Source organism: Strigops habroptila, chromosome 18, assembly GCF_004027225.2.
Source record: "Strigops habroptila isolate Jane chromosome 18, bStrHab1.2.pri, whole genome shotgun sequence".
NCBI classification, from domain to species: domain Eukaryota; kingdom Metazoa; phylum Chordata; class Aves; order Psittaciformes; family Psittacidae; genus Strigops; species Strigops habroptila.
In genome coordinates this window covers 1,341,642-1,354,478 of record NC_044294.2, presented here as the reverse complement: position 1 = coordinate 1,354,478, position 12,837 = coordinate 1,341,642, and the positions used below count along the sequence as shown (strand labels likewise).

Genomic DNA, 12,837 nt, shown 5'->3' with positions numbered 1-12,837 from the left:
TCACAGGGCCACATAAACTATAAATCATCGTTTATTGAGTAATAAGAACAAGCTTTGCTGTCTTATTCCTACACATAAAGTTACAATATCTATTCTTAGCATTTGCTTGCCAGAAATGGGGATGATGCCAACATGGATATCCGAGTCCAGTGCTGGATCAGAAACCTGTTGCCTCTTAAATCCAGGGATAAGCAAATAGAAGTCTTTACAAATGCACTTCTTCTATGTAACCACCCTTAACTAGATGAATAGAAATCACGAGCTAGATTAACAGGAAATCATGTAGTTAAACACTCACTTCACTACTATTCCTAGATAGCAGGATTATGCGGGTGCTATGAGAGGCGGAGTTCAGCACAGACAGACGGTGAGGCATATGTGCACAAGCACCTTCAGAGAGAACCACTGGCCACTCATCTTAGCTGGAAGTGTACTTCTGTGAACTTCAGTCCCCCTTCTCTTGGCTTAGCAGTGACTCAGAGCTCAATTTACTTTCTTACCATGCTTCCTAATACAAAAATGTGACACAAGACGCTTGTTAAATAGCAAAACAAACTTGTCAGATTTAAGGAAAAGAGCAAAAACCCCTCTGGGCTCTAGCGTTTAGCGCAGCAAAAGCAACCTCCAATACACTGATTATTATTTCTCTGGCTATAGGCATGCAAGTACAAACCGTAAAGTCACTGAGAATCTTCTTATAGATACTGTGACTACACAAACTGCATGTTCACCAGAGGAAAGGGGATCCTTACAGTGCATTTTTGGACTCACTTGTTCAGGTTTTCTAGTTCCATGTTTAGTTTTTTAATCTCCAGAAACAGCTTTTGTATTTCCAGCAGAGTTTTCACTTCTGCTATAGGTACATCGCATTCAAAGACTGTTTTAATGTAATGAACCTCTTCGCATACATCAGCATCACCATCTTTCTTCTGTTAAAAAGTAAAGCGGAACAAACAAAACCCAGGAAAAAAGGATGTAAAACTGCACTGCAGCAGATGGAGAGCCACCCGCCCCTCAGCTGCGAGCCTGAACTGTCCCACTTGCCATGCCCTGCCCCAGCACAGACCACATCCCTCACTGATACTATCAAGCAAGAGCTTTTAAGAAGCTCAAGCAGTTATTTTTCATATTAGACATCAAGAAGCATCCATCCAGACCATGGTACTTACACACTTGGGCAACGGTGTCCAGTTGCCATCAGGCAAGCATGTGGCTGTCGAAGACAGGTCTGAAAGGTGGTATCCGTGGAAGCATTCAAATGTAACAGTCTCATTTGCTTGGTACCACATTTGACCATCCAAAGTGCTATTCAGCCTCCCATTGGCCACGTGTGGTTGTGGACACAGAACTGAAAGGATAACCCACAGCAGAAGGCAGCTCAGCAAGAGGCTAGTCATTATGTAGATAGAAAAAGACCCCACAAAGTTTGTGGTGCCTGAGCCAGACCAAGTGAACTTGAATTTGTGGAGCCATGAAAACAAATATTAAAGCCAAGTTACTTCCCCAGGCTCTTCAAGAGAGGGGGGAGATGGTCAGAACGCACATTGGTTGTTTTCTGTCTCAATTTGGGCATCCCCATGCAAGAGTCTGCAGATATCTGTCAGTACAAATGCACACTGAAGAGAAAGTCAACAACAGTGGTGTCTCCTGACCTGCCTTAGAGCCTCCTTTGCACATGACCATCTAGACGAAACCAGCTATTGCCTGGTAATCACCAGCTTTGGGAAGTTAGTTTCTTCTGCAAAGAGGGGAAGGGACGAGGGAAACCCTGAGGATAGACACAGCTACATAATGCTGCCCCCCAAATCTCTGCTTCCCTGCTGGTACCCACCGGGCTGGCAGGAGGGCAGGGGAGGGTGCCAGGTGCCATCAGCCAGGCACCGGCTCTCGGCATCGCCATGCAGCATGAAGCCTTCGTCACAGGAGAAGTGCACGGCTGCTCCATAGGGAAACGTGAAGCTCTGTGGAGTCATCCTGCCCCTCTCGACCACGGGCCTGGGGCACCGGACCACTGTGGGGAGAGAGTGGAGCAGTGGTTTTGGCTCTGCCCTTCCCCAGGGACAGCAGGGAGCCAGGTCTGGTGGGGCAGAGCCTCAATTCCTGATGCTCTCTGCATCAGTTTTATACTCAGAGCCACAATTCCTGACCACCGGATGGCCACTGATGTAGGAGAACCAGTGTCTCCTATTTCCACATGGATCTTCCCCAGTCTAGAGTTGTCAAGCCTGTGAAGAAGCCCACAAAGGAAGCAGGATCTCCCAGCAGCCCTGCTCACTTTTAATCCCGTTGAGTGCTAATATTGCTCCCAGGTCCTGGGTTTTTGGTCCCATACAAGAAAAACTACTCACCCCTGCACTCCGGGGCAGGTCCGCTCCATGTCAAGTTCACGCCATCATCAGAGGTGCAGTAGACGGAGTCGTCCCCAATGAGGGACAGACCCTCCACACAATTGTACTTCACTTCCGAGCCATAGGGGAACAGCTCCGTTCTCAAGTTGGTGGGCTGCCCATTGGCGATTTTTGGGGGGGGACCACAGACTATGGGAGAATAGAGAAAGGAAAGATTAAGGTTTTCTTCATTCAGCAGGGAAATAACAGAAAAAACCAGTTCTCAATGTTTATACTCAGGGTTGCTCTCCTCAAAGTCCTCCTCAGCTTTGGCTCTGGCTCCACCAGTGTTCCCAGACTGGCCCAGCTAACCACCCCAACCCAGCACAGCACGTGTCCCAGCCTTCAGCCAACCTTCCCTTATCCCTCCTCTTTTCCATGAGGAACGATTCTGCTCATAAACATGGTCAGGGAACTGTGGGTATCATAAACCTCTTGAATCCCCTCTGAGAAGTGGCTGCAAGTCCCATTCTCAACATATTTAACCAGTTACCGTTTTGATAGAAGATAAAAACGTTAAAGTCATTTAATGGTGAGAAAGATGAAAACATTAGAGCCATTTAATGGTGGGACTTGGACCCCTTCTCCTAACACCACCTTCTCCAAGAAGGGGTGTTCAGGTTAGATGATTTCCTCACTGCTGCTCCTACCCTCTGCAGAGATGCAGTTCCCGACACCTGCTGTTGGTGCTCACCCTTGTCGCAGTATGGCACGGGGGGTCTCCATGTCCCATCAGACCAGCACTGGATCCTCTGGTTGCCCCTCAGCACATAGCCAGGCTCGCACTGAAATTCCACATGGTGCCCAAAGCTGTATTCATCTTTCCTGGGACCGATTTCCCTCCCATGTTGGATATCCGGGCTGGGACACTGCACCTCTGAGGAACACCAGCATCAGAAAGAGCTTCCATGGATTGGGTCAGGAGGGAAGAGCAGGAGCCATTCACAGAGAGGTGTTTTCCCTTAGCAGTGGCTTGCAGACCTAAAGAACTTGCCAGGCAGCCTGTTAATGCTGACAGACATCTCTAACCAGACCTGGCATGCTCAGGGATTGTAATTATGTGATAACAACCATTCCTCTTGGAAGGCAGCACGATCTAAGCCCTGTAATTAGCTATAAATTGTGCTAAAGGGATGATACTTACAAGCTGCATCACTGCATCATTGTTTGAACAGCTAAATGATCAGTGGCAGTTGCAGCTATTTCTTCTCAGCCATGCTACCCTTTGAACAGCAAATTGATCAGCAGTGAGAGCCAAAGATCTGCTCAATACAGCCCTTATGGCCCAGCAGCACTAGTGGGTGTTTTGGAAACGATGTTATGACCACATCATTAAGTTGATGCAAAGGAAGCAGTGTACTTACTCTGGCAAAGCTTTGGGATTCTGGTCCATGTGAAATTTTTAAGACAAGTAGTTACTGGAGACACTCCAGGGAGCAAAGTATATCCAGGTCTGCAGAAGTAGGTAACGGTTGTCCCGACTGGAAACTCGCGCTGAGGGTTTCGGTCCATGTGGTCAATGACAGGAGGGTAGGAACAGTGACCTGGTGCCAGAGTAAGGGACAACATGGACCCTCAGGGCTGGGGATGAGGCTGAGCCCTGCCTGGGGGAACCCAGTCTGTCCCTCGGGCGCTGGTGGAACCACAGAAAGAAGCCAGGGACAGCAGCAGCCATGAGCATCTCTGTGGGGTACAGGAGGTGAACCGAAAAGGAGAACATAATGATGACAAATTCACCAAAGGATGTGAATCTCATAAAGGTCTTTATTCCCATACGCTTTTGTATCTCACTGGGTGACCCTGCTGTAGGCAGGACAGCCCTGCCATGTCACTCAGGGGCAATGGAAGAGCAGAGAGGAACCCTGCCACTAAAGGTCAGGCAGCGCAGCTCGCTGCGATACCACCCTCCAGCCCCTCTCCTGCACATGCTTTACAGTGAAAGACAAGCAGGTGGTGACCTGTGGGACACAAGGTAAGGAACAAAGGGATCTGTGTGTACCTGGGATGCAGTCGGGCACCCGTGGGTGCCATCTGCCATTACTCAGGCACCGCACGGTGCTGGTGGCACCCAGGGGCATGTAGCCGGCATCGCACTTGAGTGTGGCTGTGCTGCCCGAGGTGAAGTTCTGTGCAGATTCCAGCTGTCCATGGGTGATATGTGGGACGGGGCACTGAACCTCTGTGGAGCATAGAATCACAGCATGGTTTGAGTTGAAGGGAGCTTAAAGCTCCTCCAATTCCAACCCCCTGCCACGGGCAGGGACACCTTCCACTAGAGCAGGTTGCTCCAAGCCCCTGTGTCCAACCTGGCCTTGAACACTGCCAGGGATGGGGCAGCCACAGCTTCTCTGGGCACCCTGTGCCAGCGCCTCAGCACCCTCACAGGGAAGAACTTCTGTCTAGTATCTAATCAGGGTGTTCTTACTGAATACAGCTGCAGCGACCAACTGTCACTGCACCTCCATCTGGTAAGTAAGAGAAGACAAGTCAGTTCAACAAATGCAGCAACTGAGGCAGAGATTAGGGGTTCCTGAGGGTGCTTAAGCAGCCACCGCCCATAGGACTCTAAACCTGTGTTTTTGCCATTGTACACCATCAAAACATTCTTCCTGCCCTTTCCTGACAGCACTTGCTCTAACAGCTACAACTCTGGGGCGGGTGACTTCAGAGCGCTGGCAGCCCGCTTCCAGCTTTAGGGTAGACAAGAGGCTCTTCAAGAACTGCACCACCTCTATCACACAGGTACATCACTGATGTCCAACAAACCCCTTTTTTGTCCAGCTACTGGATCTCCCATGAGAAATATTTTGGGGCTGATCACTAATAACAGAGGAAACTGAACTAAAGGCAGCTGTATCTGGCATTTCCTCATGCCTTACAATAGCTGCTGGCAAATCACCAAGGCACAGTGTGACTCTGTTAAAACCATACCTGCCTGGTACACCAGCGTCCCCGGCACCATCACATTTGCACTGGTCCATGGCAGCACTGCTGATGCTGCCTTTGATACCAATACCCATGGAAAGGGCAGGTCTCTACTCAGAAGTGTCTTCCCCAGGTATCAACACCCCGTCGGCAATGTTTGAATTTGGAAAATGGACTGAGAAGCATCATGAATTAGAAAACAACAATAATATAACAATAAATAGGGTGTAAAGGCAGAGCTGGCAGGCGGGGGGCAGCAGATGCTCTGCAGGGAGGCACTGGGGTGGGCTGTGCACCCTGGCCAAGTGTCTCAGAGGGCCTATTTTTAAAGGAACTGTCAACTTCCAGACAGAAACTGGGTTATTCCTCTTCCTAAAGACACTAGTCAGCAAACCCTCACTTCTCCTGTGCTTGACAATTCAGCAGCTGCCTTCAAGTGTGTCTATCGGTTGCCTCAGGGCATAAGCATCAACCTTGGTATCAACCTGCTACCACTCAGACTGCCAAATACAACCTTTGTCATTAAAAACTAAGAACTATTACCTGTCTAACTGACTCTCCCCATCTTACCACCACCCTCACCTTGAGCTCCGGGCTGTAAGGGCATCTCCAACCCTGGGAACAACTTCTCATCTACTGCATGGATGCCCAAGGCAAGGGGTGATACACTCCCTGCGGCACAAGGTCTGAACTCCAGACCAGAAGAGGCTCTGCAGATGAGACACCTATCCCTGTGCTGCTCTAGGGACAAGCTCGTGGCCTCCAAGCCAGCCATACCCAACACCAGCCCCAGGAAGATCCATACCCCAGTTTAAGGCTTTGGAAGAGCATTGGGAATTTGGGATGGCTCTTTGCAGGTGTCTAAGGTGCAGCTAAAGAGGAGAAATGGGCAATTAGCAGCAACTACTGATCTCAGCTCATCCTTACAAGAACATCAGGCACAGACAGAGCTTAGCAGCAACTTCAGCCAGAAGAAGGTCTCCCGCTGAATTTTACCAACCCACTTACTACAGATTTGACCCATAAGCAAAGCTGAGCCCCAGAAGCAAAGCAAAAGAGGAGTAACACTCACTGAGACTCTCAGCTGGCTGCAGCACAAGCACCACCACTGCCAGGAGCTGCCCCAGCCAGCAGAGAAACCCCGGCATGGTGAGACCCTTCTCAGTTGATAGCTGCTGCAGTGCACTGGGGAAGGGGAAGTGGCTGTGGGAAGTCGGGGTCAGGCCAGAGGAGCTGACGCTGCCACCCCCCAGCCCTTCTGACCTGCCCAAGGCGAGGGCTGCCCTCCCTGAGCTCACCAGCAAAGATGTGCTGCTGCTTCTTCTGCTCACCCCCATCCCATTCAAGGCCAGGTTGGACACAGGGGCTTGGAGCAACCTGCTCTAGTGGAAGGTGTCCCTGCCTGTGGCAGGGGGTTGGAACTGGATGAGGTTTAAGCTCCCTTCTGACACAAACCAGTTCATGATTCTTCCAAGGTGGGGGAGAGTGGGAATAAAGCTGTTTTACAGCTAGAACTGCTTTGCAGCATCCTGGCTTCTCTTTGGTGCTCTGGGCAGTGCTGCACATTCACTTTGCCTCTTTACCCTGGTGGTAGCAGGGCTGCGAACAGGAAGCCTTCTCTGTGCCTCATCAAGCAATGATTATTGAAGCAGCTTTTTCCTTTCCTATAGATAAGACAATTATTAAAAGCCAGACACAGCTGTCATTACAATTGCAGCTTTATTATGATCTTGTGGTGAAGGAGCACTGGTCAGATCACAAGATGCCTGCTAACAGAGTGCATTCCCCTCCATCTGGAGGTTGCAGAAAGATTCAGCCATTTCTTTCTTTATACTTTGCTTTCCCACAACTGCTCTTGGGGCACACACAAAGATGCAGCAAGTGGCACCACTGTGGCCTCAGATACATCTGTCCTGCTTGGGAAGGAAACCTGGCATTTTTGTTTGGATTTGAGGTGTTCTTCATTGGGCCTGCTCTGAAGGTCATGGCTAATCAGGCAGTTAAGTGCTTGTTCACAATAATGAATGCAGCATATATGAATGAGGGAGCAATGGGGTATACTGGGTTGCAGGGGGTTGTGAGGCGAGTGTGGGTTGGTGGCTCTGACCATGTCCATGTCCCTACAGCATCTGTTTGGCTCCCACAGGAGTTTACTTTGCATTCAGCTCCTTTCTAACTGAGCCCTTGTCAGTGTAACAAACATAACTAAGTGTATAAAGTGATGTACAAACCTAACACAGTGAGCTCTAACAGAATGAGACAGAAGAGGGCATTTTCTGGCTCCCCCTATGACCAAAGAGTTGAAGTTCCTTGAATGATCAGTAAATTTTTGTCCTGGCTACTTAAGTATTAGCACAAATCACAAAGTCATAAAGAAACCGTCAGTGAGAATGATTGTTCCTCATGCAAAGAGAACGGTTGTTGTGATACCGGTGATGACAGTCAGCCATACGCTGTGGTTCTTAGCTCCTTTTCAAGCTTCTGGATCTCCAGGTACAGTTTCTGGACTTCCAGCAGAGTTTTCAGTTCTGTCAGAGGAACTCCACACTGGAAAGCTTCCCTGTTTCGAAGGATCTTCTCACATGTATCACGCTTTTTCTTTAAGAGAACCAAAACAAAGACAAGGTGTGATACTGCTGCAGAGACCCAGTGTTGAGCATCCCCCTCCTACTGCAGCCCCAAACCAGCCACATTTGTGAACTTGGACCAGTGCTAAATGGGGCAAGATACAGACAAAGCCTGGGCAGATGGGCAGGTGCTTGAGCAACCTGCTCTAGTGGAAGGTGTCCCTGTCCATGGCAGGGGGTTGGAACTGGATGAGCTTTAAGGTCCCTTCCAACAGAAAGCACTCTGTGATGATACTTACACAGGTGGGTGGTGGTATCCAAGTGCCATTAGCTGAGCAGGTAGTTTCAGAACTTACAGCTTGATGGCCGTCACGCTTACAGAAGTAGACCAGAGTTTCATTCACATCATACCACAACTTACGTGCGTAAATCACAAAGTCCTCCTGTCTTGAGGGCTGAAAACACTGAACTGAAAGGAAAATGCATGCCAGAAAAAGAGATGTAGTGGGAGGAGATGGAGGAGAAAACACCCGTCAAATTCCAGCTGCTGCTGGTGATTCAAAGGAGCAGCACCCCTGCTTTGTGCAAATGGGGCTGGTACCCACCGGGCTGGCAGGAGGGCAGGGGAGGGTGCCAGGTGCCATCAGCCAGGCACCGGCTCTCGGCATTGCCATGCAGCATGAAGCCTTCATCACAAGAGAAGCGCACGGCTGTTCCATAGGGAAACGTGAAGCTCTGTGGAGTCATCCTGCCCCTCTTGACCACGGGCCTGGGGCACCGGACCACTGTGGGAAGAGAGTGGAGCAGTGGGTTTAGCTCTGCCCTTCCCCAGGGACAGCAGGGAGGCCAGGTCTGGTGGGGCAGAGCCGCAATTCCTGATGCCTTCTGCATCAGTTTTATACTCAGAGCCACAAGTCCTGATGCTCTCTGCGTCAGTTTTATACTCAAACACCAGGACTGACCCTCAGCTGCCTGCAGCAGCCCCCAAGGAGACCCCACCAGTCCCTGGTGTTACTGTGGTGCCAAGACCTTTACACAGGACCCATAGGGGCTGCACAATCATTAAGCCACATTGGGTTTGAAGCTCCTGGACCAGGGCAGTAAGAGGATCCTGGCTTCAGTGCGATCCCATACAGGAGAAGCATCTCACCTCTGCACTCCGGGGCAGGCCCGCTCCACACCAGGTTCACCCCATCATCGGAGGTGCAGTAGATGGTGGCATCCCCGATCAGGGACAGACCCTCTGCGCAGCTGTACGTCACCTTGGTCCCATAGGAAAACTGCTCCTGTCCCAAGCCGGAGTGCTGCCCGTTGGAGATTTGCGGAGGGGGGCCGCAGACTGTGGGATAAAGGGAATAGACAAGAAAAGAAACATGCAAACAACCATCACACTCAGGTGAGAACCAAAATCGCTTCTGGGAAATCAGTACAAGAGTTAACTTTGTGTTTGGAGTGTGGCAAATCCACCTGGGTCACATCATCCATAGGGAGAGGACATCTAAATACTTTCAGCCCATGATCATTGCTCCCCAGAAGCAGATGCTGAAGGCAGGTCACCTACTGATGCTGTTTCTCAGTATTGATGCACAAGATTTCTTCTCAGCACTGCATTACACATACCTTTATCACAAAAGGGTAATGGGGGAGCCCAGGTCGCATCAGCCTGACACTCAGTCATGTCCTGGCCCCTGAGGACATAGCCCTTATCACACTCCAGCCTCAGCCGGGTCCCAACTGTGTAGTCATTTTTGTTTTGATAAACCTCTTTTCCATGAGCAGTATCCGGCCTTGGGCAACGAAGTTCTAGAAACAACAGAAAATAAAGGATGTCATCAACCTCTTTCCTCCTGGCAAGTTTTTCTGAGCTTTTAGGCTCAGTCTGCTTCTAGCAGCTCGCTAATATTGCTCTGGTGCCCTATCACTAGGTTGTGAGTCTCAGCAGTGTCAGTTATTTGTGCTGTTGCTTTTTCTTCTGAGAGGGAAAACACATAGAGAACATCCTCTGCTCTCAAGCCTCATGTCAGCTAACGAGCCCAGCTGCTGTCCAAAGCACAAACCACCCCTTCCAGCTGGGTAAATGTCTCCCAGGCTTCTTGGGAACCTCCTAAGCATCTAAACACTACCAAAACCCAAGTCTTTGCATCCCGCCTCCCCAGACATTGCCAAACCCCCATACTTTTTCCATGGCAATCCCCAGGCAATATAATGATCCATCTGGATCTCTTGCTGCCTACTTCTTCTGAGTTAACACAGGAGAACTGGATTTGGGGATACCTGGCAATGAAGCAAAATCCACTACCATTATCTAAGGCTGCATGTAGATTTCTCTGTGAATATCAGCAGTCAACTATAGCTGATAGTTGTCCCAAACCTTTGCAGTCAGAAATAAGCAGTCGCCAAGTCAGCATGTTCCACCAGCCCTTACGTACCTGGAAAGCACTCTGGTACTGCTGGATTCCATGTACCATCACTTGCACACCGAAGCATAATGTTACGGCTATGACCTTTGAAAGCATAGCCATCGTCGCATGTAACTTCCAGTATGTCTCCATACACATAATATTCTTTACCTTCCCGTACGCCTAAGGGCTTTCCATTCCTGATGGCTGGATCTGGGCAACGAATTCCTGAGGAATGACAAACATCAAGCATGAAACCACGGGGCAAAGCCATCTGGCTGACAGAACATTCAAAAGGATGAATGTTTTGTAAGACGAAGACACATCACAACACTACATCTGCCCCAACAGCATCCCTGGGCACTCCTGGGGTGTTTGCAAGGGACTCTGCAACTGGATGGAGCACACCTCAACGGCCTTTTCCCACAGGTTCCAGGGACTAGAAAGCATAGCCGGTAAAAAAGCAGAGAAAACTGTAGTTGGGGAGTAAATCAAAGGAGTTCAAGAGTCACAGCACAGACCAAGCTGGGCACTCACAGCATCTCCCTTTCCTCCTCACCCTGTGCTCTGCACAACAGCAGAACACAGACAGTTTATACATTCAGTATCACACACATCACAAGAGTAAATAAACCAAAGGAGCATCCACTTACTTTCACAAGGATGAGGGATTTTAGTCCATGTAAAATCTGGCAGACACGTGATGTGCCATGTGTCTTCCCCTGGGCTGAACTGGTGGCCCTCCCAGCACTCGTAGGTAATGACAGTGCCCACAGGAAACAGATTGCCAGCAAGTTTTGCTTTAACAGCATTATGCACATCTGGAGGGTCACCACAGCTATCTAGGAACGAAATAGCAATTTAGGGACATTGCCAGGGATAAATCAGCGAGGTCCATAATGGTATGTAACATAAGACAGAATTTGGGCAAAGATCATGGGCTCTCATTGTTCCCTCCAGAGATCCCTTTGGAAAGTGGCTTTTGAAAAGGGCCTAAAGGGACAGGACGAGGAGGAATGGCTTTAACCTGCCAGAGGGGAGATTGAGATGAGCTCTTAGGTAGAAGCTCTTTCCTGTGCGGGTGGTGAGGTGCTGGCACAGGGTGCCCAGAGAAGCTGTGGCTGCCCCATCCCTGGCAGTGTTCAAGGCCAGGTTGGACACAGGGGCTTGGAGCAACCTGCTCTAGTGGAAGGTGTCCCTGCCCGTGGCAGGGGGTTGGAACTGGATGAGCTTTAAGGTCCTGTTTACATTTTGACCCATTACCCTTTGTTCTATCACTACAGCCCCTGATGAAGAGAACCTCACTGAAGGGAAGGCGCTGGATGAGGTGGAGCAGGGCTTGGACCACCACACTTACTGAGCAGACAGCGTGGCAGCGGCGGGTCCCAGAGCCCGTTCTCACTGCAGGTGGATGCATCGCTGCCGTTCACGGTGTAGCGGAAGTGGCAGTCGAACACAACAGTGTCTCCATACGTGTACTCAGCCCGGTACCCGCTCAGCAGCTCCCCGTTCTCCACACTGGGCTGCTCACAGTTAACCACTGCGCCAGGGAAAAGCCACCACACAGAGATCAGCAGTTATGCTCCAGAGGGGAGATGAAGGTGTTGAAAACATTCTCATCGCATAAGATGGGTTCACCAGAAAGGCTGAAAATGGCCATGACAAGGCAGGGGGCTGACGTGACATTCTTACACATCCATTTTACAGCATTTTTACTTCATGCTTTTTAGCAAGGAAAACTGTTAAGAAGAACATAGGGAAGGCAACAAGTAGCACAGCAGGTTTCTGCATTCTGTTTTAGACAGGCCAGTGGGTAAGATGCATTGTCTGCTCTGCAAAAACTAATAAAAATCCTATTCCCATATCCCTGCTGACTCACTGACAGTGAGCAGTCATGGTCCCTGTGATGGGACACCCTCATTGCTGCTGCTGCTACCAAACTCGGAGGGTCCCATCTGTAAGAGATGATTCCATAAAGGAGAGGGACAGCTCCAAGGAAGAAAACAGCTCTAGCAAACAGGGCAGGAGGCAGTGGGAAGTGGCTATGGCCGGTGCTGCTGCAGTGCCCCAGCATGTTTGCAAGCACATGCTCTCCTCACCTTTGCACTTTGGGGCTGGCTTGCTCCAGACACCATTGACATTATCTGTGGTTGTACAGAAAATAGAGGCATCTCCCACCAGTGAGAAAGGCTTCTCTCCCCTTTTGACAGTGTTGCACGTGTAAGTGACGGATGCTCCGTATTCAAAGAGCTCTGTGCCTGCTCCACTGTGCTCTCCATTAGCTATTTCTGGAGGGGGTGAACATGGGATTGCTGGGGAAGGGAATGGGAATGGTAGAGGGAGGGAAAAAGAAAAGAGAACAGCATTTGTTTAGAACCAAAGGTCTGGTAAGAAAAAAGTTGAAATACGAAGCGCCAAAAAGGTCAGAAATTCAGGACAGGTCTCAAGGAGCTGCACACCAGCCCATGGAGCTCTGCCCAGGGTGCTGAGTGGCTTTGGGATATACCAGTCCTACATGCAGCTGCCTTACTCCAAGACAATGAATAAATAATTCTACAG

At 49.8% G+C, this 12,837-nt stretch overlaps 2 protein-coding genes across 2 annotated transcripts in view; both read right to left on the bottom strand.

Annotated features, from left to right (window-relative positions):
- The window catches only part of LOC115602461, a 95,478-nt gene that overhangs the window by 79,115 nt on the left and 3,526 nt on the right, over positions 1-12,837 (bottom strand). Inside the window, exons 6-19 of the mRNA XM_030473634.1 lie at positions 12,378-12,590; positions 11,636-11,818; positions 10,932-11,120; positions 10,309-10,506; positions 9,500-9,682; positions 9,030-9,218; positions 8,485-8,664; positions 8,179-8,348; positions 7,756-7,910; positions 6,385-6,497; positions 4,387-4,566; positions 3,082-3,264; positions 2,349-2,537; positions 1,832-2,011 (exon numbers count right to left, since the gene is read on the bottom strand). Of these exons, the coding sequence (XP_030329494.1) occupies positions 1,832-2,011; positions 2,349-2,537; positions 3,082-3,264; positions 4,387-4,566; positions 6,385-6,497; positions 7,756-7,910; positions 8,179-8,348; positions 8,485-8,664; positions 9,030-9,218; positions 9,500-9,682; positions 10,309-10,506; positions 10,932-11,120; positions 11,636-11,818; positions 12,378-12,590 (2,505 nt within the window). The remainder of the gene's footprint in view (positions 1-1,831; positions 2,012-2,348; positions 2,538-3,081; positions 3,265-4,386; positions 4,567-6,384; positions 6,498-7,755; positions 7,911-8,178; positions 8,349-8,484; positions 8,665-9,029; positions 9,219-9,499; positions 9,683-10,308; positions 10,507-10,931; positions 11,121-11,635; positions 11,819-12,377; positions 12,591-12,837) is intronic.
- On the bottom strand, positions 14-4,637 carry LOC115602415 (C4b-binding protein alpha chain-like). The gene is made up of 7 exons (XM_030473543.1): positions 4,387-4,637; positions 3,752-3,931; positions 3,082-3,264; positions 2,349-2,537; positions 1,832-2,011; positions 1,170-1,348; positions 14-929 (listed from the first exon to the last, which is right to left on the bottom strand). Exons 1-7 carry the CDS (start codon positions 4,463-4,465, stop codon positions 768-770), a joined length of 1,152 nt encoding a protein of 383 aa, XP_030329403.1. The 5' UTR covers positions 4,466-4,637; the 3' UTR covers positions 14-767.